The 23,331-nt window shown below is 46.7% G+C and overlaps 1 protein-coding gene across 1 annotated transcript; it reads left to right on the forward strand.

Annotated features, from left to right (window-relative positions):
• Positions 1-7,794: 7,794 nt before the first annotated feature.
• Positions 7,795-13,320, forward strand: MRPS23 (mitochondrial ribosomal protein S23). The gene is made up of 5 exons (XM_080826237.1): positions 7,795-8,168; positions 8,705-8,875; positions 11,511-11,588; positions 11,786-11,912; positions 12,328-13,320. The coding sequence occupies exons 1-5, from the start codon at positions 8,125-8,127 to the stop codon at positions 12,478-12,480; spliced, it is 573 nt and encodes a 190-aa protein (XP_080682363.1). The 5' UTR covers positions 7,795-8,124; the 3' UTR covers positions 12,481-13,320.
• The last annotated feature ends 10,011 nt before the right edge of the window (positions 13,321-23,331 follow it).

Raw genomic sequence — 23,331 nt, forward strand, 5'->3', positions numbered from 1 at the left:
GCCTGATTCCAAAGCCTCTGTTCTACGCTCCCCAGCCCTGCTGCTCCAAATGGGCTCGTGGTACCCGCCCAATCAGCGTCACCTGGGGCCCTACTTCAGACCCACGGACTCTGAAACAAGCCCTCTGGATGATTCTGGTACATGCCAAGTTTGAGAAGCACAGTTCTACAACCTTGCTACTCAAAATCTGTGCTAGGTAGCAGCAGCATTTGTATCATCTGGAGCTTGATAGAAACACAGAATTTCAGGGTCTACCCTAGACCTACTGGACTAGAATTTTTTTTTTAAGATTTTATTTATTCATTTGACAGACAGAGATCACAAGCAGGCAGCGAGGCAGGCAGAGAGAGAGGAGGAAGCAGGCTCCCTGCTGAGCAGAGAGCCCGATGTGGGACTCAATCCCAGGACTCTGGGATCATGACCTGAGCCGAAGGCAGAGAGGCTTTAACCAACTGAGCCACCCAGGTGCCCCGGACTAGAATTTTAATAAACTCTTCAGGTGACTTGGATGCACACTTAAGTGGGAGAAACACCACTCGAGAACACCAGGTCTCAAACTTGCTGTACATGGGAATTATTTTTCCTTTCTTTCTCCTTCTCTCTTTCTCTCTTTCATTCGTTCTCTCTCTCTCTCTCTACACCCAACATGGAGCTCGAACCCACGACTCTGAGATCAAGATTTGCACGCTCCTTCGACTCACCCGGCTAGGTGGCTCATATTGGAATTATTTCTGAAATTTTGGGTCTCATTCTCAAAAGATTCTGATTTCATTGGTTTGGGATTTAGGTTGTACATCTGGGAACTGGACTGCAAAGTCTCCTCAGGTGGTTCTAACATGCAACGGAGTTTGAGAACCAGTCATCGTTTTGCCTTTCGGCGTAGCTGACTGAAGCTGACCGTAGCCAGAGAGGGGATGTGGGGAGAAAAGGCAAAGAGAGCTCCCCAGATCCAACAACAGATGAAGCCTCTGCTCCACGATGAGTCCCTCTGTGTTGAACGGTGTCTTCCTTGGACTTAGGAAGGAGTCGGGCTGGGCCGGACAACCCCCTTATCCATCTGCCCTCACATGCCAGGCTCCTCTGCAAATGTTGGGCTCCTGGTATCCACGAGGTGATACATGGGAGATCTGCCTCCTGCAAAAGTGCTGAGCTGGGCTCTCTGGAGTTCTGGCCCAGCCTATGCCCCTCCCACTTTGTGCTCTTTGGTGTCTCCAGGCTCAGCCCCGCTTGTGAGGAGATCATGGGTCTGGAGAATGGTGTCCCCAGAACTGGCCTGGTTATTACCATGCTGGGGACTCAAACCTCCCTCTGTTCTCTTGAGGCACCTGGTAGGGAGTTGAGGTTGGAGGAAAGATGGAGAATTTTGTTTGCAGAGGGCAGGGGAGGCATGGGATGATGAAGATAATAGCTGCCTATTGAGTGCTTACTATATGCAACTTTTCTGGGGTGCTTTATATACATTATTTTACCTAATCCCCACAATTATTATATGAAATCAGTATTATCACTCCCATTTCTCAGATGAGGAAGCTGAGGTACAAAGATGTTAAGGTCCTTACTCAACATGATCCTTGGTTAGTGGTAGTACTTATTACCCAGGGAGCTGAACTCCCAAGTTGGTACCTAAACACTAAGCTATATAATGGGGTGGGGGAACAGGTGATAAAACCTAGAACCTTTCCATAGATGCAATCTGTTGAGCACAAAAAGGTCTCCCTGATTAAAAACATCTCCATAGTGATGTGTGATCCAACAGTGCGCCTGGAACTCACGTATTAGCATTCTTTATTTGGTTTAAAAAACAGTCTCTTAGCATTTCCATTAAATGAAAAATATGCTGCTTAGAGAGAAGCACATGAACTCCTTTGCCCATTATCACAGCACAGATTAATTTGTTGGATTAGCTGGCTAGGCCAGCTGGAGGAAGATTTAGAAATTTCTGGAGATGGGCGGGGGCCTGGCGCGGGTTGAAGAGGGCTGTGTAAATCTACTGCCACCTGGTGGTCTCTCTCAGAATTGGCCATTGAGAGGCCAACCTCATTCTCCACAAGGAAGTGAGCACCTGTTAGGCCAGAGGCCAAACAGAAGGGAATTTACTCTATTTGCATTGTTATATGTTTGGCAAATTTTGCAAAACAAGGATATTTTTGTACTTGTTTTTCCTTAAAAGAGCCTCTAAGATTACATAAGCTTTACACCTCACTAAACCAGCAGCTACCCTAATTTCTAGAGATTAAGGAGTCACAATTCTTTATCAGGTCAAGAGGATTATTCCAGGGACTCCGGAGTGAGGGGCTGCAAAGCTCAGCACAAACTCAGCTGGCTACATCCTTGCTACTCAAAGTGTGCTCTGTGGACCCAGTGACCAAATGTCCTGGTTTCCAGGTCCAAGTGTTTCTCAGATGTGTGAATCTCAATGCTAAAACGGAGAGTCCTGGGCAAACTTGGGCCAGTCGGTTGCCCTGCCTACAGATTAGCAGTGTCGGCATCAACTTGGGCGATTGTTTGAAATTCAGAGTTTGGGTCTTCACCCCAGATCTCCCGAGTCAGGAGCTGCATTTTCCAGGATCTTGGGAGGTTCGGATGCACGTTAAGGATGCAGGTGCTTTGCCTTCCACAAGGAAAGAGGGACCCATATCAGCCTGAAACATCTGCCTTCAAGGGTTGCATCTTCTGCTGGGAAAGCTCCAGAGTGATTCCAATTGCCTTTTAATTCTAATAATAAGAGGCCAGATTGTTGCTTCAGGCCCACCTGGCTTCTGTTTCCTTGGCTACAAAAGGAGCCACGGTGATACAGGGGTGGGTAGAGGCATAAAGTGTTTCTCTTTCCTCTCCTTGAACTGGATTCTTATTGGGGGCAAGACTGTTTGCTGAAGAAATGAATGGGCAGCTGTATGAACACGCTTTGCAAATTGTGATTTAATAAATTGTGATCCGTTGCTCTTAAATGTGGAATGCTCAGAAACCATCATCATCACTCTTATTTATTGGGCCTATACACCAGGCACTGTTTTAATAACTCTGAAGGTACTGGCCCACTGATTCGTCACAACAAGACTATATGGTGGGTGCTACGATTATGCCCATTTTGCAGATAACAAAGCTGAGGCTCAGAGGTTTGTAAAAATGGATCTGTCACTGAGGCACACAGGATAGCCAGAACTAGAGATGACCAGGTTTGTGGTGGGGTGGAGGATTATTTCCATTCAATCACAGCTTTTGCCCATACATCTAGGGTATATTTGAGGAAGGCCTCCAGAAAGGAGGGCTGGATGGTGCCATTTGTCCTAACTTGGCTTTAAGTCAGCCATGTTGTTTTTTAGGAAACTCTGAGAGTCAGCTCTGGGCCAAGCCCAGCCTGGGTATGGGGAGGCAGAGATAGGAAAGACCCCATTCCTGCCCTCAGAGAGGCCCAGATAGAGACGCAGACAAGTAAGTAGAGTCACAATACCATATTTTGAAAGGGATAAGGTTAGGAAGGGAGGGAGCAGAGTCTGGCAGAGGGTGTGCTGGGGGCTCAAGTGCTCTCCTGATATATGGGCCTCTGAGGAGCGTGCTGGACCAGGAGAGGGAGCACACAACAGCCTGGGAGGGGGGTATATGGCACTCTAGACTTCTCCTTGTCTTTCATCCTCCTGGTCCATATACTATTGTTTTCCTCCTTTTAGAAGACAAGCAGCTAATTTCTCCCTGACCCTGGCTTTCTGCCAAAGGTGAGTAGCAGGGGAATCTGGGTGGCTCAGTAGTTGAGCGACTGCCTTCAGCTCAGGTCATCATCCTGGATCTAGTCCCTCATGGGGCTCCCTGCTCAGCAGGGAGTCTGTTTCTCCCCCTGACCCTCCCCCTTCTCATGCTCTCTTTCTCTCTAATAAATAAAATCTTAAAAAAAAAGTTGAGTAGCAGTATTAATTATTTCATCAATATGCTGGGATTTTTACTTACCAAGACTGTCCTGCTATTGGGGTGCTTTTTCTCTTTTTGTCTGACACACTCCCTGGCACTATATAAATAAGGGCACTCATGGGGTGCCTGGGTGGCTAAGTGGGTTGAGCCTCTGCCTTCAGCTCAGGTCATGATCTCAGGGTCCTGGGATTGAGTCCCGCATCGGGCTCTCTGCTCAGCAGGGAGCCTGCTTCCCTTCCTCTCTCTCTGCCTGCCTCTCTACCTACTTGTGATCTCTGTGTGTCAAATAAATAAATAAAATCTTTTAAAAAAATAAACAGCTTTATAAAAAAAATAAAAAATAAATAAGGGCACTCTTCATAAAGATGTGGGCAGAGTGTAGGGAAGACACAAAGGATGGCCTAGGGCATTTGGCTAGTGACAGAGGGACACAGTTTGCTGAGTCTAGGTCTGAAGGGGCAAGGGAGGAAACAGGGACTGGAACCTGGGGAGAGAGCTCTGTATGAAGAGGCCACCCTGTGAGAATTCCCCTGGACTGTTGGTGGGAATGCAAGCTGGTGCAGCCACTCCGGAAAACAGTACGGGGGGTCCTCAAGAAGTTGAAGATAGAGCTTCCCTATGACCCAGCAATTGCACTACTGGGTATTTACCCTAAAGATACAAAAATGCTGATTCAAAGGGGCACACGCACCCCAATGTTTATAGCAGCACTACGGACAATAGCCAAATTATGGAAAGAACCCAAATGTCCATCGACTGGTGGTGAATAGATAAAGAAGATGTGGTGGCGCCTGTGTGGCTCAGTGGGTTGAGCCTCTGCCTTCGGCTCAGGTCATGATCTCAGGGTCCTAGGATTGAGCATCCTGTGGGGCTCCCTTCTCAGCAGGGAGTCTCCTTCTCCTTCTCCCTCTGCCCCTCCCCCTGCTTATGCTCTCTCTCTCTCTCTTTCAAATAAATAATATCTTTTTAAAAAGATGTGGTGTAAACACTCACACACGGAATATTACTCAGTCATCAGAAAGAATGAAATTTTGCCATTTTCAACAACACAGATGGAACTAAAGTGGGATGAGGTCCATAGAAGTCAGCCTCGTGAGGAACAGAGCAGGGTTAAGTCGGTGTGGATCTGGCTGGGTAGACGGGAGCTCTTCAGAGTAAGTACTTAGCAATGTAATGGGGCTGGACAGCATCCCCTCCAAAATTCCTACATTGAAATCCCAACCCCCAGTATCTCAGAATGTGACTGCATTTGGAGATCATCTTTAAAGAGGTATTGAAGTTGAAATGAGGCCATTAGGTCTGGCCCAGATCCAATATGACCAATGTCACAAGAAGAGGACACACGACAGAGGGAAGACCACGTGAGGATTCAGGGCAGCCGTCTGCAAGCCAAGGAGACAGGCCACAGCAGCAACTAGCCTTGCCAAGTTGATCTCGGACTTCCGGCCTCCAGAACTGCAAGAAAATACCTTTCTGGTGTTGAGGCCACCCAGTCTGTGATCGCTTGTTACAGCTGCCCTAGCCGACTACTACAATATGAAAATGCTTCAGTCCTAGGGGGCAGTCGGCGGGTGACAGATCACAAGAGCAGCAGTGATGCTGTAACTGCCATCAGACTTGTCACGTACCAGCACTAAGTGCCCGCTGCTACGATTTGGGCTGTCCACAAACGGCGGCTTCTACTCCTGCTGCAAGGCACGCAGACAGTTAAGACTGTTTAGTGGGCACATCTACAGGGGTCCAGCAGTGCAGTAGAAGGAATATGGCCTTTGGGAGAGTTTACACGTTCTCTTTCCTTCTGTGTAAGATTGCCAGGACACTACCTATGGCATCAGAGAGTCGAACAGTTTAACAAGATGATCCAGATTTCTGGTTCAGAATGTGGCATGAGTACATGAGCCCCTTGCAGCCTTGAGAGGTCCTGGTGAGAAGACAGAAGCCTCTAACGTCCAGTTTGCCTGCCCTCAGCTGCCTGACAGTTTCTTCCCTTTCATGAATGAACACTCCCTAGGGCACACACTTCCTGCTGCAGGCTGGGGGTTCCCCATTCATCTTGCTCCCACATCCCCATGGTCCTCCTATCTACCCACCAGCATTCCCCTGTCTCAGGCACAGAGGCATTAAATAGGATGCTGGAGGGGAAACTTTCAAGCCTCAGAAGAGGAAGGAACTTTCCTAAGAAGATCTAGGGGAAAAATTCCCACCTTGCAATTCCTCCCCTATTGAGGGTTCGTGTTCTTGGCTCTCTTCCCTTATCGTGGAATAAACCCTTCTACTTCTTTACCAGCGGTCACTGCAATGGCCTAGGGAGCCAGGCCTGAGTGGGAGAGGGGAAGTGTGTCTGTGGTCCCCCCCAGCAGCTAGCTCTGACTTGGGACAGAATTAGAAACTTGTTATGAGGCTGGGAAGACTATATTTAGCTGGGAGCGTGTTTGTTCTCCCTAGAGCAGAGTCCTCCAGACCTTCCTAGGAAGGGAGATTGGAATCTCTACACTTGGCCCAGCAGCCAGAACTGGGTTCTTTCTTTCCTTTGTCACAGGGCCCTGTGGCAACAGTGAAACCGCACTCTTAGTGTAGCCCTGGGCCTCAGATCACCCTGGCCCTTGCCCCTGGGGCCAGCTTTGTCCGGTCTCTGTAGGTCTACCCATCTCCAGCTCGAGGCATAGCTAAGGAGGGTTGTGGGTTCTAGAGAGGGCCCAGGCTGTCCTGGAAGCCTGTATCTGTCACTCACGTATCTGACAAGTTACTTCACTCCCTGTGGCCTCACTTTCTCATCTATAATAAGGCTAATAATAGCTACCTTCTGAGTAGGTGTGTGGATTCCAAGATAACACAAACAAGCAGTAACTGCTTCTCAAACATTACATCCCTCCTCCTTACCAGCCTCCCATAGAGTGGGAGGGCTCTGGGATGACTTGCTGCTCTTTCTGGCTTACAAAGATGATAATGGGTTCCCAGAAGCTATTTTGTGTGTCTGTGATTCAAAACATTTCATTGGATTAAAAAGCTCAAATACGAATAAAAACTCTTTACAGGTCAAACTCTGAGGGATACATAAAGAAAAAAATGTTCTTTTCTTGCAGTCTCACTGGAGATAACCAATCTTCACAGTCTTGTGTGCCTTCTACATGGTTTCTATCTCCATACAAACACAAACATATATAAAGGTGTTTTCTTTATTCTTTGAACTAAAATGTTTCTCTGCAACGTCCTTTTTCATTTTAGAAGTCATGGGCGTGCATGTAGGTAAATGCATAGGGACATAACTTGTTCACTGTAATAGCTGCACAAGATTGCATAGGATATATAAACCATAACTTTCCATTTGATTTTCTTCCCCGCTGCAATACTGCAATGACCAATCTTGCACCATTACCCTCAGGACATTGCGCTTTGAGTTCTCTGGGGTACTCTACCCTTAGTATGATTATTGGACCAAAAGGTCACCCTGAGCGGTTACTGTCCCCAGATTTTTGAGTCTCCGTCTCGGAATTTTGTTCTGTTCACTTTCGCTTTTCCAGCTCCAAGAGGAGCGAGTCCGCGACGCCTCCCGCGGAGAAAACACTAGTTGCCCGCAGCATCCCGAGGGCAGCGGATGCTGGAGGCACTCCGGGGTCAACGGACTCCCGGGGCGCGCCGCATAGCAGGGCGCGGAGGAGGGAGGCTCGGGCCCTAGTGTGACCTTGGGCCGGTGCCTGCCCGTCCCTAGCCTCGGTTTCCTTCTGCGGAGTCTGTGGCTCCAAACAAGGTAAGGCGCAGTCCGGGCCTTGCCCCGGTGTGACCTCTCATATCTGTCTTTACATGCGTCCTGGCCTAGCTGGCTCCCCGAACGTAGGCTGCGCCTCCCTCCTTCCTCCCCATCATCTTCCCTCCGCGCCGCCCCACCTTCTTGACTGGAGTAGGCTCCGCAAGGCCAGAAAGGGCAAAGCAACCGCCTGCGTGATTCCCTCCTCTAGATCGGTCATTTATTGCTTCTGCCCGGCTCTGGCCCGCTTCCTCCCTTTCGGCTCGGCTATCGAGTTCTCCCGTCTGAACCTGGCCGGGGCCAACAGCCGCGCCAATTCGGCCCATCCTTTGCTTTTGCCTGGCTCGGCTCTCCCGCAGCGGCGGCGGAGAGAGCGCCGCGATCCTCGTCTCGGCCAGCAGCCTCCGCCCATTTCGCCTGCCGCTGGCGCTTCCGCTTCCGGCAGCCTCCGGCCGTAAGTGTCTGAGGCACCAGCCATGGCGAGGAGCCGGCTGGAGACCGTGGGGAGTGTTTTCTCGCGGTGCGTGCTTGGACCCGGTGTGGGCTGAGGGTACCTCCTCAGGATGGGGGCTCTCGACCGCTCACGCTGTTTCTGGGTGGGAGAGAGCCGGGCGAAGCATTCTCCAGAGTGCAGGAGTCTGAGCCGGGGGAAGCCCTCTCGTGCTCCCTCCTGTCTCTAAATAGGTGTGCTTGACCACCCACTCTCTGAACGCATGTTTCCCTTTCAAGTTTGCACCTCTCCCCCGTCCGAGTGGAGTTCTCTAGGAAGAGGAAGGGAGGAAGATGATGATGGGCCCAGCTGGGCCATCTTTGTATTTTCTTCCACGCTGCGGGGATGGGGTGGGGGGTGGGGTGGCACGCACTTGAGAAAAATAGAACTTAACCCCTGAGCTTTGTTAGTTTGGTTTGGAATATAGAAATATGTTAACTGTAGGTGGGGAACACCCCGCTCTGGCCTCCTTCGGTTCTGTCTTGTGGACTCCGTGATCCCATTGATGTCCCAGGCTGTGACTAGGCTGTGACCAGGCTGATCTTCGTTATTTTTCCTTCCTTAAGGACTCGGGACCTGATTCGGGCTGGGGTGTTGAACGAGAAGCCCCTGTGGTTTGACGTATATAATGCCTTTCCCCCACTGAGAGAGCCGGTCTTCCGGAGGCCCCGCTTGCGTTATGGCAAAGCCAAAGCTGCCATCCAGGACATCTTGTACCCCGAGGATCGGATTAGAGCGTGAGTGCCAAGCCACATGGTGGACAGGAGGCAGCAGAACTTCAGGAGGAGAGATTTAGCTAGCAGTCTGGTGACTCTTTTAGGAATCGAGCCAGGGCTTGCCCTGTGAAGAAGGTCTTGTGTATCTCCCAGGTTAGGGAATCTGAAACAAGTTCTGGGAAATAGGATCTGGAGCCCAACAGTGGACTGGTAACTGCAGTTATAGCTACCCGTTTCTGTGTGTCGTTAGCACTATGCTAAGACCTTAAAAAACATTCTCCAACTTGGGCCTTACTCTAACCCTACAAGATCGGTGTATTGTCTTCATTTTATTCATAGAGACTATGAGGCTCAAGGAGGTCAACTCACTGGGAATTCAGTGGCAGAGCTCTTTCCCACAAATAGTGATTTCAGTTTTTAGTACCTAGAATTTGTATGATTCTTTTTTCTTTCTTTCTTTCTTTTCTTTTTTCAAGGATTTTATTTATTTATTTGGCAGACAGAGATCACAAGCAGGCAGAGAGAGAGGGGAAACAGGCTCCATGCTGAGCAGAGATCCCTATGCGGGGCTCGATCTCAGGACCCTGGCATCACGACCTGAGCCGAAGGCAGGGGCTTTAACCCACTGAGCCACCCAGGCGCCCCATGATTCTTTTTTCTTAAATATTAAGATCAGAGGTGGTACCTTGTTCAGGGTAATACATATTTCTTTATTTTTCTTTTCTTTTTTTTTTTTAATTTTAGAGAGAGCGGGTGTGCATACACACAAGAGCACAGGGGAAGGGCAGAGGGAGAAGCAGACTCTGTGCTAAGCATGGAGCCCCAGGCAAATCTCGATCTCACAACCCTGAGCCCGACCTGAGCCAAATCCAGGAGTCAGATGCTCAGCCAGCTGTGCCACCCAGGTGCCCCTGTCCTCTTATTCTTTTCTCTATTTCTGAATGTAAGAAAACAATTTATGAGGTCATTATATTCTCATTTGAGGTCTAGGCCCCTTTCATATCAGGAATCTCCTCCCCTGGCCCCCAACACTCCTTGAGGTGGGGGAACAAGTATGTTCTTGCTCTACTTGGAATTTTTCAGGGTAGTTCCTGAAGTACGAGATCTTTGGGGGCATTAATTTCTTTGTCATTGCTTTTCTGGGTAGGCTCATTGCACGTACTTTGTCAGGATTTATGTATTAAAATCATTTGTGGGTGTGCCTAGGAGTCTTAATTAGGTCAGCATTCGACTCTTGATTTTGGCTCAGGTCATGATCTCAGGGTCCTGGGATTGAACCCTCCGTAGGGCTTTACCATAGGAGTCTGCTTGGGATTCTCTCTCTCTCTCCCTCTCCCCCTCTTCCTGCTCGTGCTTTCTATCCCTCTCTAAAAATAAAAAATCATTTGTGTTTCTGCTGTATGGATAGCAGGAGCTAGGTGATAGTTCATTGGAGAATGTGGAATATTTTACTGGTCCCTTTTTTATTACTGTTAATGTCAAAATAATAATACCTTGCGTTTAAATAATTTTTTGAACCTTTATTTTTGTGGCTTCCTTTCAGTGTTTTTAATATTTTAAAGAACTTATAAAAACAAAATAAGTTCCAGATGTATCAAAACCTAAACGTAAAAAATCAAAGCATAAAAGTACTAGAAGAAAACGTGGGAAAATTTTAAGAATAATCTGAGTGATAAAGACCTTTGTCAGTATAACATAAAACCCAGAAGCCATATTAAAATTTTCTGCCCCCTAAAAAAGTGTCACAAGATGACTCAAAAGCAAGCTAACATATTGGGGAAAAAATTTGGCAACAAGTATGACAAAGGGCTAATTATATTGCTATAAAGTTTGCTTATAAATCAGTAGAAAAAACCCACCAAACGGAAGGGCACAGAAAAGGAAATTCAGTTTGTTTTTAAACATATGAAAAGATGTCCAGTTTATTTCATAAGAAAAGGCAAAAGTAAAACGAGTTACAATTTTTCATCTGTCAAATTGACAAAGAACAAAAAGTAGAAAGAGCGAATTTGGCCACGGTATGGGGAAATAGACACTCTCCTACATTACTGCTGTGAGTGTAAATTGGCACAGCCACTTCAGGAAGCGTCTGGCAGTTTGGAAGGCCGTATTACAAACGCACATAACTTGAGCTAGTAAAACTATTTTTATGAATTTATTCCAGACTCATTTGTACAGTGTACTAAAAAATACTGATAAAGTTAATCACTGTAGCACTGTCTACAGGAGCAAAAGGATTGGAAAAGGAGCAAAGGACTGGAAACAATCTAAGTTCAATGATTTGAAATGATCTCTGAGAACTATTAAGTAGAAGAGGCAAAATGTACAATAGTGTTTTCTGTCCTTGGAGTTAAACTATGTGACTGGGGAGGGAATGATAGATGCATGTATGCTTGTATATTAGAATATTTTTGGATGGATACACAAGAAAATGGTTAGTGTTGCTTCCTGGGAGGGATCTGGGGGTTTGGGGTGGAGGTGAGTAGGAATGTTAACTTTTCATTGGATACCTTTTTGTAATATTTTGGTGTATTTGCCATGTGCATGCACTACTTTAAAAAACAAAAAAAACCTTATGTTTGGCTTAGTAATTTTTCTTTATTCTTGGCCATGATCTGTAAGTGGAGATTTATACTGTGTTGTTTATATTTTCTAGGAAATTTTATTCAGCCTATGGATCTGGTCAGAGAGCTTTTGATCTTTTCAATCCAAACTTCAAGTCTACCTGTCAACAGTAAGCCATTTTAACATGTCCTGGGTTAATTTTTTTGTTTTTTAAGGAATTTAAAGTTTGAGGAGTTTTGTTGAATTCCCCAGGAGAAAAAAGCCATTCCTATAGGAAGATATGTTAAGGGAAGGCTTTATACTGTGTAACAGCATGTTGATGACTCTCAATATACAGACCTCAGATGTGACTGCTTGGAATTCCAGGTTTGTGGAGAAGTACATTGAACTACAGAAACTCGGAGAAACTGATGAAGAGAAGTTATTTGTGGAAACAGGGAAGGCTTTATTAGCAGCAGGTGTCATTTTGAGAAGAGTAGGAGAAGCAAGGACTGTGAGTATTTTTTAATTAAAATTGTTTTAAGGATTAGTTGTCTCTTTGTTAGAAGTTAGAGGAAGGCTTGGTTTTTCTTCTCCAACCTTGGCTTGTGTCCCTGAACACCAGGTCAAATGCTGGTAGATGAAATATACTGAAATTTAAAAAAAAAAGATGTGTACATATACATATACTAAAATTTTGTGATAGTGACTGCTACTTGGAACAAGTGAGTTAGCAGTAGGGCTTTTGAAATTACGGTTCTCTAGAGATTTTTATCATGTGTGTTGCTTGTTATAATAGAATTTGACCTGGGATATTAATGTTAACGTTTTGATTTCATGATAGAATGTGCTTAGTCATACAGCTTCAGCCAGTCAGTGTAGTGAAAATGACAACATCTGTGTGATGTATTTGTGTCTGGTCTTTTAAGCAAAAGGAAGGTAGTCACATTTCCTGGGAATCTGAACCCACGGGTGTCAAACCTCAAACGGTATTGGAAAAAAACCAGCCTCTGCAAGAAGTTCCCCAGGATCAGCGTTTGGAGACATCTGAAGAACAGCCAAAAGGTTTCTCACCTCCCTGAAGAACTTGTATTCCATGTATACTGACATCCAGACTGTATTCACTAGATGAATGTTGAACTGTTTTTAACAGTTGAACTGTGTAAATGTTCCCCAGTCTCTAAGGCATTATGTTTGCCTTCTTTTAGTTCCTATTTCTAGGTTGTCATAAGCTCAGTTTCATGGTTTGAATGAACTTTTATGTTAGGATGGTATTAAATAAAGAATTCCCTGACTGCTTATAAAGTAAATTTACTTTAAAATTGTAAATAGCATGAGGAAACCTTTATAAGTATGGTTTGAATGGGACACGTTTTGAGTAGGTCTGCTTGGATTTCTGTGTTAACATGTGGGTTGACTATATCTGATTCTTGGGTATCTTTCTCTTTTCTGGCTCCATCACGCTTTTACTTGTGCATATGGTATGTCCCCTGGGCCAACTGTTTCTGTCTGTAGATAATCTTTACATTTTGCTGTAGAACTATTGCTCTTCAACTTGAGAGGTCACGCTGACTTGTGCTTTGTGGTAAAAGTGAGAACCTATTATTGATGATAGACAAAGGTCAGAACTATAGCTTTGATCTCATAGATGAGGTTGAGAGTGCTGGAGGCAATTAGCATAGGCCCGAACCTAGTCTGCTTAGTAAAGATTTGAATGAATAAGTGATTACATTCAGCCAAAGACTGAACTCAGAGGACAACTGTAGATAACTGGATTGCCAGGAGGGGGCCAGCTCATTTAGATGCCGTTCTCCCCCAGCATCCACCTGCCTCCTGGTGTGGAGATGTGCTCATGAGACCTTACCAACTGTTCTGCTTTCTTCATTTTCATATCTTCTCCTGAATAAATGACATCTTCTTCTAAGTGTGTAGCTTTTGTATTTCTGATCAGACCAGTGGTTTTCAGGTAGTAGAAATAAGCTGCTTCAGAAATTCTCTGATTTTAGAACTCCTGTAGCTTTTCTGTTCTTTGTGTGCAGTCTCTTCTGTGTCCTGACAGACCAAGGGCAGAGCCCACACCTCAGCCTGGGCACGGCCTTGCACATGGTGCTCTGGGAATGGAAGGTGAATAGTACATGAGGCAAAAGCAGTTCTCGGCCATGCTGTGTCTCCCTGCCACCCCTGTCACCGTTTTGCAATTCTTGTTTGTGGAATGTTTTACTCGTAGATGGGAAAGTAAATTCATCCATTCAACAACCGTAGACAGCCAGTGAGTGCCAAGCTTGGGGAGGAGGACTTAAGCAGGTGGAAGAGATGGTTCTGTTCTCAGAGGAACAGTTTGTGGGGGGTCACTCATTAACTTTTCTAGACCTTCTGTTTCTGGGGTTTAAAAGGCAGGTTTTTTTGCCATAATGATGATGATGACATTTTTTAGAAAGTTGTTTGACACATACTTTGTATTTTTTAAACTTGTATTTATTTATTTATTTATTTATTTTTAAAAGATTTTATTTATTTATTTGACAGAGAGCGAGAGAGCATAGGTGGGGGGAGCAGCAGAGGCAGTCTCGCTGAGCAGGGAGCCCAACGCAGGCCTCAGTCCCAGGACTCTGGGATCATGACCTGAGCGGAAGGCAGATACTTAACCAATGGAGCCACCCAGGTGCCTTTACTTTTTTTTTTTTTAAAGATTGATTTATTTATTTTAGAGAGAGCATGAGCTGGAGGGGCAGAGAGAGAGGGAGAGAGACCCTGAAGCAAGCTCTGTGCTGAGCACAGAGCCAGGTGTAGGGCTTGATCCCATGATCCTGAGATCACGACCCAAGCTGAAGCAAGATTCAGATGCTTAACCAACTGTGCCACTGAGGTGTCCCTTATGCATAATTTTTTTTGAAACTATACAGGCACATGGCTCAGAATTTAAAGGTAAAAGGCCAGTCTCCTTTCTAAAACCCATCTCCAGCCACCTAGTTCTCTCCCACAAGGCCATTTCCTTTCCGGGAATATTTTGGGCATATGTGTGAGGACACTGTGCTTCCTGTCCTGTACCTCGTTTTTCTACTTAATATTATTGTCTCAGATCCTTTGTGTGGATGCCTAGTGATATGATCAGTTCCTGAGTGACAAAAGTGGCTGTATGTGTTCTTGGGCTGCAAACAAGCCAGTGCTACTGTGGGCGTACCTGTCACTGTGGTACTGCTGGAGTCATGTGTCTTTGATTCCGATGTAGTCCTCCACAGAAGCTGCTCTTCTACACTCCCGCCAGCAACATGCGGGGATGCCTGTATCCCTGCACCCTCACCAGCACATTTCCAGCTTTTTTTTTTTTTGAGATTTTGTTTATTAGAGAGCATGCACATGGGCAGGAGTAGGGAGAGGGGTAGAGGGAGAGGAGGTGGGAGAAGCAGAAACCTGCTGGGCGTGGAGCTGGGGCCAGGGCTCAATTCCAGGACCCTGAGATCAAGACCGGAGCCAAAGTCAGACACTTAACCGATTGAGCCACCCAGGCGCTCCCATTTACATCTTGTTAAACCAGACAGACTCTTTCCTGAGGCGAGTCTAAGCCTGGTAGAAGGGAGAGAGACTAGACCTTATAGCAGACTTCTTCACGTTGAATTTCCGTGGTCAAAACAGTGAAATTGAAGTTTTGGGGGGAGTTCAGAGCCCTTCACACAGTTGGTGTAGGCAAAAGCCATTGACAGCATAGAGATGCTTGGAGAGAATGGAAGTGTGAGCTCATTCTTGCATTAAGGAGCTTAAAATCTAACTGGGAAGATGAGTGACTTTGCAAACAATAAGATGAACAGGAATTCTTTTAAGTTATGATATGAAATAATGGTAGCGTCGGGGAGGAGCCAGCTCTAGACTCCAGGAATACCGCACGGAGAGCTTTGAAAGGTGGGGGCAGTTGAAGTAGGCACGCTGTTTCCCCTGCCTGGAGCACCCTTCCTGCCACCGCAATCTTTTTTTTTTTTTTTTTTTAAGATTTTATTTATTTATTTGACAGAGATCACAAGCCGGCAGAGAGAGAGGAAGGGAGGCAGGCTCCCTGCTGAGCCGAGAGCGGGGCTCAATTCCAGGACCCTGAGATCATTACCTGAGCCCAAGGCAGACTGCCACCGCAATCTTGAGAAACTGTTTTCACTGCCCCTCCAAGTGGAGCCTGCTCAGGGGCGGCTGGCTGGCTGGCTCAGTCGGTAGAGCATGTGGCTCTTGATCTCAGGGTTCTGAGTTCAATCCACATGTTGGACATAAAACTCAGTTACGCAAAAAAGAAAAAGGAAAGAGAAATGGTACATGCTTGGAAATGTTACGTGATATTCAAATCAGATCTCCAGTCCCTTGCAGAGCCTCTTTGGGCTACACTCATGCACCTCATTTAGTTGGCATACCTGGTCTGCTGTTTGTGCTTCTGCCTCACCCCTGGTCGTCTGTTCTGGAGGGGACTACCTTCTTTCTATGCAGAGTGTCAACAGGCGCAGAAATTCTTAGTTGTACCTACTGACACATTAAACCGAGCCTTTTCTGGAGTGAGCCCTCCGTGTGGGTTTGCTACACTGAAGCCAAGGAAGGCGTGTGTCCAGGTTACAGTGCAGTTTGCAAAGACAAGTTTGAAGATCTGAGGCTAGTTCTGGTTACTCCGGTTTTTGCTCGTGTGCCCTTGTGCCTGTGATGGTGCCAGACTACAAAATAGGAATAATGTTTGCCTCTTTGGCTTCCAGTTATGTGAAAGTTGAGACTGAATGCAAAGCTCACTTGTAATATGTGTGACAGGTTCTTCTATTACTCTGAGTAGTGGAAAACAGGTTTGAACAGGTAGTATGGGGTCAGATCATGGTGGCCTCAGTAACTATCCAGAATTGTTCAGTTGGGTATAAGAAGTCTGAGCAGGGAAGTAACATAGTGAAAGTAGTGTTGTGTGGAAGGAAGATTCACCCAGATGTGATGCAAAGAATGGGGTTGGAGTGGGCAGAGGGGGGGGAGGGCGGGAAGAGGAGACCTGTCAAGGTTTTGGTCTCTGCAGCCATGCCAAGGTCACAAAACTTAGTGACCAGACGAATGCCTACATCACTAACAGCAAGGTTGGGAGGAGGGCTTCAGTTCTCAACATACTGAGAGGTAATGGTGCATCGTCCAAGTGGCAGACAGAGGGATAAGTTAGATGTCTGGGAGATAGGGAGGAGGTCGCTAGCACAGGGCTAAGGGTTGGAGCCAGGAGAATGAATGAGCTCCCCAAGGGGAGTGTAGAGAGACACTGGATGGTCGGGGACTGAGCCAGATGAATGCTCTTAGTTAAGGGACAGAAGGAAAAAGAAAGCCAACAAAGGAAACAGGTCACTCATCTCCCATCATCTATATAGCAAGGCTTTTTTTTTTTTTTAAATTTTATTTATTTGAGTGAGAGCAAGAGCGCTTAAGTGAGGGCAGGGGGTATGGGGAGAGGGAGAAGCAGGCTTCCCATTGAACAGGGAGCCCGACGCAATGTAGGACTCCATCCCATGACCGTGGGATCACGATGTGAGCTGAAGGCAGACACTTAACCGACTGAGCCACCCAGGCGCCCTTATGGCAAGGCTCTTTTAAGTGGTCCTGGATTTACAAGGTTTTTTAGAGTTCTTCCTTCGCTTTTGTTTAGTAGGCCTTATTCTTGATCATGTGTCCTTAAAAGGCAAACCCAAGTCCTTTTGTAATTTTGCCTAATACTTAGTGTCATGTTCTCTGATCATGAAAGAAGTATTATAGAAAAATTGGTGCTCTGAGAGGATTCCTGATTTTTTTTTTTTAATTTTATTTTTTCAGTGTTCCAAGATTCTTTCTTTGTGCACCACACCCAGTGCTCCATGGAAATAGTGCCCTCGTTAGTACCCACTACCGGGTTCACCCAGCCCCCGCCACCCCCCTCCCCGCCAAAACCCTCAGTTTGTTTCTCAGACTCCACAGTCGCTCTTGGTTCGTCTTCCCCTCCAATTTCCGCCAATTCACTTTTCCTTTCCTTCTCCTAATGTGATTTTTTTTTAAAGATTTTATTTACTTGACAGATCACAAGTAGGCAGAGAGGCAGGCAGAGAGAGAGGAGGAAGCAGGGAGCTCGATGCAGGGCTTGATCCCAAGACCCTGCGATCATGACCTGAGCCAAAGGCAGAGGCTTTAACCCACTGAGCCACCCAGGTGCCCCTGATTTTTTTTTTTTAAATGATACTGTATTCTCTGTAAATAAATGATGGCTTGCCATTTAAAAGCATTGCACACATTCTGTCTTTAAAGAAAGTCATTTAAGTGGGATAAGATTTTCTCTGAGCCCCACACTGGTGCCTGCCTCCACTCTTGGGAATCCAGACAGGCACGCAGGAGCTGTGGGGCCTCTTCCATCCTTCTAGGCTCTGCGCTCTGAGCAGGTCTAACACAGAGCCGGGCCACCAGTTCTCCTGACTACATGGGCACTAGGGCCCGTGACATGATGTGGGTCTGGTAGCGCCTGTGCTGGCATTGCCTCAGGAATGTGGGGCCAGGGACGAGGAACCATGAGGGTTTGTGTTGGGGGTGGGGGGTGTGAGATTATCACTTCGCTCAGGGTCTCCGTGTTCCTGAGCTCTTCCAGTCTTGCAGAACAGCCAGAAGGTGGAGGCGTGATTGGTGAGATTCGTCATGTGTTTTGAGCCTTCGGTGGTGCCCAGGGTGATGGATGCCTGAGCAGGTTCCATGAGCCACGTGGTTGAGGTCACTTTGTCTGGGGGAGGAAGGGCATCTCCAATGGGGAAGACAGGAAGTGGCTTCCCTATCACTCCTAGGGTAGTGCTCAGTGTGGCCTGTGGGTGTGTGACTGGGTGAGCCCGGTGCTGGAGCAGTTTCTGTGGAGATGTGAACCAGACAGTTGCTTGTTTTTGCTGTGGCCCTCAAATGAAGAGGTCGCTGGGGTAAAGCAAAGGAGGCAGGAAGTTGAGTGCTATGCCCCTTCCATCCATATGTATTCCAGGCAGACAATTTTTGTTAGTTAGAATGGTAGCTGACAATGAAATTACATTTGGGGTAGAGTTTTACCCTCGAATGATGCTTGTCTTGGTCCGGAACCCAAATGTCAGTCACCTGACCTAGTTGGTCTGTTCTTTTAATTAAAAGATGGTTCTGAGCAACATCCAGTACTGGCCTATTTATTATTTATCAAGCATTTTCCTTCCAGCAGTTAGTGAAAGGTCAGTGGCTTCAACGGATGCTTTGTTTTTTGGTGAGTCGCTTAGATGAAAAAGATGTACAATCAATCTCTGCTCCCTCCTGTTTGCTCATGGGCAGGACACTGTTTAATAGTCATTGTGGCATTTAGGATCGCAGGCCTCTGAAACATGCAGAAAAGTGCATGTGCATCCCTTGCCGCTGAACATTTCTCCAAAAGTAAACATCAGGTTGTGATTATGGTTAATAATGAGATATTGATTGTTTGAAAATGTCACCACCCGGGACCGTTTGGCCCCAACACCGCTAGGTGGCGCTGCACTCTCATGCTGCTCAACCACATTAATTTATTTCCTTGCCTTGGGGTACCTTGCCTTTCAAGGTTGGCGAGTGTCCTTGTAAAATAATGTTCTGGCTGAGGTTTAGGAAGACAAGGTCCTGGGGTGCCTGGAATATAGTAGAGATGGGAGCTGATAGACCACAGGACAAATGACAGAGGCCTGTGGGGGATACCGACTGTGTTTGCACCATAGTGGGAGTAGGAGAGGAAGGAGCTAACTGTGCTGAGTTCCTAGAGACTGCCCAGGGCAGTGTTTCCTAACCTTCTCCAGTCAATGACAAAATCTGCAAATTTGCTGCGGAGGATGGAGCAGGGAAGCGATGTGGGCAGAGAGGCAATGTGGAGTAGTGGAAAAACCCCCAGCAGGCCTGGGACTGAAGCCCTGATCAATTGCCTTGTCTTGTGACATTAGGGGAGTTGGTGAATAACTTGACCCTCAGTTCCCTTACCTGTAAAGCAGAGGTCCTAACATCTCCCTCATCAAGGTGCTATATGGGTTAAAGAAGAGCAGGAACAAAGTTCTTGGCACGGAGTCGGTCTTTGATCTCAGTGCTTGGAAGGCTCTCAGCAACTGTTGCTTCCCACCGGATGAAGGCGAATGTACATTAGATTAAAATGGAGAAGGGGGCGCCTGGGAGACTCAGTCAGTTAAGCGTCTGCCTTTGACTGGGGTCATGATCTTGGTGTCCTGGGGTTGGGCCCTTGGTTGGGCTTCCTGCTCAGCGGGGAGTCTGCTTCTCCATCTCCCTCTGCCCTCCCACCCCTCACCTACTCACGTGCATGCTTTGTCTCTCACTCTCTCTCTCTCTCAAATAAAATCTTTAAAAAAAAAGGAGAAGAAATAAAAAACTAGGATTGTGTCCCTTTTCACCAGCTACTTGTCTAATCGCTTCTCTCTCCTCAACAGCCCCCCCAGCAGTTGCGATATCTTTTATCTTCTTCCAACCTTCTAGCACCAAACCAATCAATCAGCTAATCAATCAAACAATTAAAAACAAAAAGACAAAGGAGAAAGCTAAAGAACAGCCTGGGAACTTGTCTGTTATTGGAGCTTACCCAGTGCTGGTAGGTTACACTGGAAAACTTGCTTTTGTTTATTTGTGTGTTTGTGTGTGTGTGCAAAGCAGTGTCTTAATGACATTCCTTCTGTTTCTTCTTTCCTTCCTTATTGTTGCTCCCCTTGCCCTCCTTGTGGTAAACTTTGCTCTTTTCTTTCTCCCTTCTGCCCCCCGATTATGGAGGGAAGCCAGAGGGTTACCATCTAGAGCAGAAAGAAGAAAATGTCTCCAACCCCGGAAACATTGTTTCTGGGCGCCAGGGCTGCACAACCCTTGGGACAGGAGTTTCCGGAACTCCCTCTGGTTCTCCTCCCAGTGAAGGGCAGTGTTGATGCCAGGGTTGGAGTGGTACATGGGATAGGAGTGAGGTCTGGAGAGCCAGAAAGATCTATTTATGTCCTGGGGCGCCTGGGCGGCTCAGTCGGTTAAACATCTGCCTTCAGCTCAGGTCATGATCTCAGGGTCCTGGGATCAAGACCCATGTCGGGCTCCCTACTCAGTAGGGAGTCTGCTTCTCCCTCTTCCTCTGGCCTTCCCCCCCACCCCCGCTTGTGCATGCTCTCTCTCTCTCTCTCAAATAAAGGCTCTAAAAAAAAGGAAAGATCTAGTTATGTCTTTCCCACTGTCCTGTGTCCCTTTCACTCCATGTGACCTTGGTCTGCAGTGGGACGCTCCTGCCACTGGTTACCTGGGGTCCTAGGCTAGAGGATACAAGGCTGAGGGTGCCACTGGGGCACATTACAGAGGAAGAGTTCTGGCCTCTGGTGTCAGTCAAAGAAGTGGGTTCCAGTGCCGGCGCTGCTGCTCCCTGTGTGACTGTGGCTTTGGGCAGGTCATTAACCCTTCTGAGGATCATTCAGTTCCATCACAGGGTCTGGAGCCCAAGAGATCCTTGAAAGTGGACTTGTTGAGTGAATGAATGAACAAATGAATGGTTTCCTCATCTAAACATAGGGATAATAATACTGCACCAAGTATGTTTTGGGCTGCAGAACCCAAAGAAGATGCTGGTTGTGGCCGAACTTTGGAAACTCTGAAGCCATCTACAGTTCCATAAAATAAAGATGCCAGTCAGAAGCAAATGCCCCCAATCTTAAAAAAAAAAAAAAAAAAAAAAAGAAGAAGAAGAAAAGAAGAAGCAAATGCACCTGGAGCTGCTGGTGCTGGGCCTGCCTGGGAAGGAGAGCAGAGCCCAGCACTGTGCTCAGGAGAGGAATGGCAGCAGGCGAGCACGGCTGGTCTAGTCTCTGCGAGCTGAGGAATTCTGCAGGAGATGTCAGGTTCTTCAGACCCCCTCGTGGGTGCTTGCTTTAAATCCTGAGCGTGCTCAGCATTATCTCTTGACTATTAAGCACAAAGAGAGCTGGATCCTGGGCTTTATCACCAGCTTCCCTTGGCCCCTGGCAGGGGAGGTGAAATGGCCCTGCTCCATCTCAGCAGCGAGGGTCATGGCCTCCCCGCCCCCCTGGAGTTCATCCCCTTCCTTGGGCCTGGCTCCCTGCTGGAACCATTTTCCCCTGCCCTGGCATGAATGTCACTCTGGCTCCTCAAGGCTTCCAGCCCCTTAAATGTATAATTCAAGGGACGATGGGCTTGTGTTACCATTCCTGCCAGCAGCCTTGAGCTGACTCGTAGCACAGGCAGGGTCTCCCTTTCCAGGGTGGGGAAAGGGTGGGTCAGTGCCTGGGTCACCTCAGTGAGTGTGCCCAAGCCTTGGCTCCTGGTTGCCCCGGTCCAGCCACACTCATGAGGCCCCTGAGGTTAGAACAAGAGAAAGCCAGCTTAATCCCAGAAAGTTTCCAATTTAAATCCTAAGAAGGCAAAGCTTGTCTTTGGTGCCCCTACGCCATCCCTAACTTTCCTACTTTTGGTTGCGAGAGAAGACAAAAGGGCCATGGGTGACAGGCCAGATGAGATGGAGGTGTCCAGTCATCTGAACTGCAGGCAGGTAGAGGGCACCAGAATGTTCCACAGTCCTGCAGCATTCCTGCTGTGTCTCTCCTGGCCTTCTGGACAATCCGACCTCCAGTACTACATGTTCTCAAGGTTGAAACTGTTTATTCCTTCCCTTTTGATTATTGACGGATGCACCTAGCATGGCTTCTTAAAAGAACCATTTCAAATACCTGTAAAGCCAAGAAGCTCAAATTTAGGAAAATCTCACCAGCAGGACTTAGTTCCTGTGTCTATTGACTCCCAATTAATAACTGTATTATAGTATTACTATTACATAATTGATTATAATTGCTGTTATATAATAAATAATACTAATGAAATTCACATTATAATTAATGCTAATGAAAGGTAGATGACATGCTTATTGCTCAACTGACGTGTGGTTGCCAAACCCCCAAAGGGGTTCCTTTAAGATCTAAAGGACCTGACTGTACTTTACTGTCATGTGGAAGAGAATAAAGCTTTTAGGTATAATCAAGATTTCTTACATATGAGAACTCAGTGACCCATAGGCAATGTCTGCCATAAAAAAAAAAAAAAAGAAGAAGCACCGAGTGTACCTCCATTGTTTACTGACATTTAAAAATAGCTCCTTTAGCCCACAATTGCGACCGAAGATGGCATGGAGAGCAGCGGGGCACTAGATGAGGCTCTGGGAGATCCCAGCCCAGCCCCTACTCATGTACTCCTTGGCTGTGTGACTTTATAAAGACAGTCAACCTTTTTAGCCATTTGTAAAGTGAGGGGGTTGAACCACAAGACCTCAGAAGCCCTATTCTCTGGGTCTTTGGTCCAAGAAGAGCTGCAAAAATGGGCAAAGCAAGCACATTCCAAGACTTACTAAATACTTAAAACCTTCTCACTTTAGAAAAAGAGATTTTATTTACTTGAGAAAGATTGAGTGGGGAGAGGAGCAGAGGGACTAGCAGACTCCCTGCTGAGCAGGGAGCCCAATGCAGGGCTCCATTGCAGGACCCTGAAGTTGTGACCTGAGCTGAAGGCAGATGCTTAACCGACTGAGTCACTCAAGTGCATGAAAACCTTCTCACTTTTTAATTTGGATTATGGATGGGAATGCAAGCTGTTACAGTATCTCTGGAGAATAATATAGAGGTTCCTCAAAAAGTTGAAAATAGAACTACCCTATGACCCAGCAATTGCACTACTGGGTATTTATCCCAAAGGAACAAATGTGATCCGAAGGGGCACGTGCACCCAAATGCTTATAGCAGCAATGTTCACAATAGCCAAACTATGGAAAGAGCCCAGATATCCATCAGCAAATGAATGGATGAAGAAAATGTGGTATATATCTACAATGGAATATTAGGCACCCATCAAAAAAAATCTTGCCATTTGCAACAACGTGGATGAAACTAGAGGATATTATACTAAGTGAAATTAGTCAGTCA

Source organism: Martes martes (genome assembly GCF_963455335.1).
Source record: "Martes martes genome assembly, chromosome: 16".
In the NCBI taxonomy this organism is placed as follows: Eukaryota; Metazoa; Chordata; class Mammalia; order Carnivora; family Mustelidae; genus Martes; species Martes martes.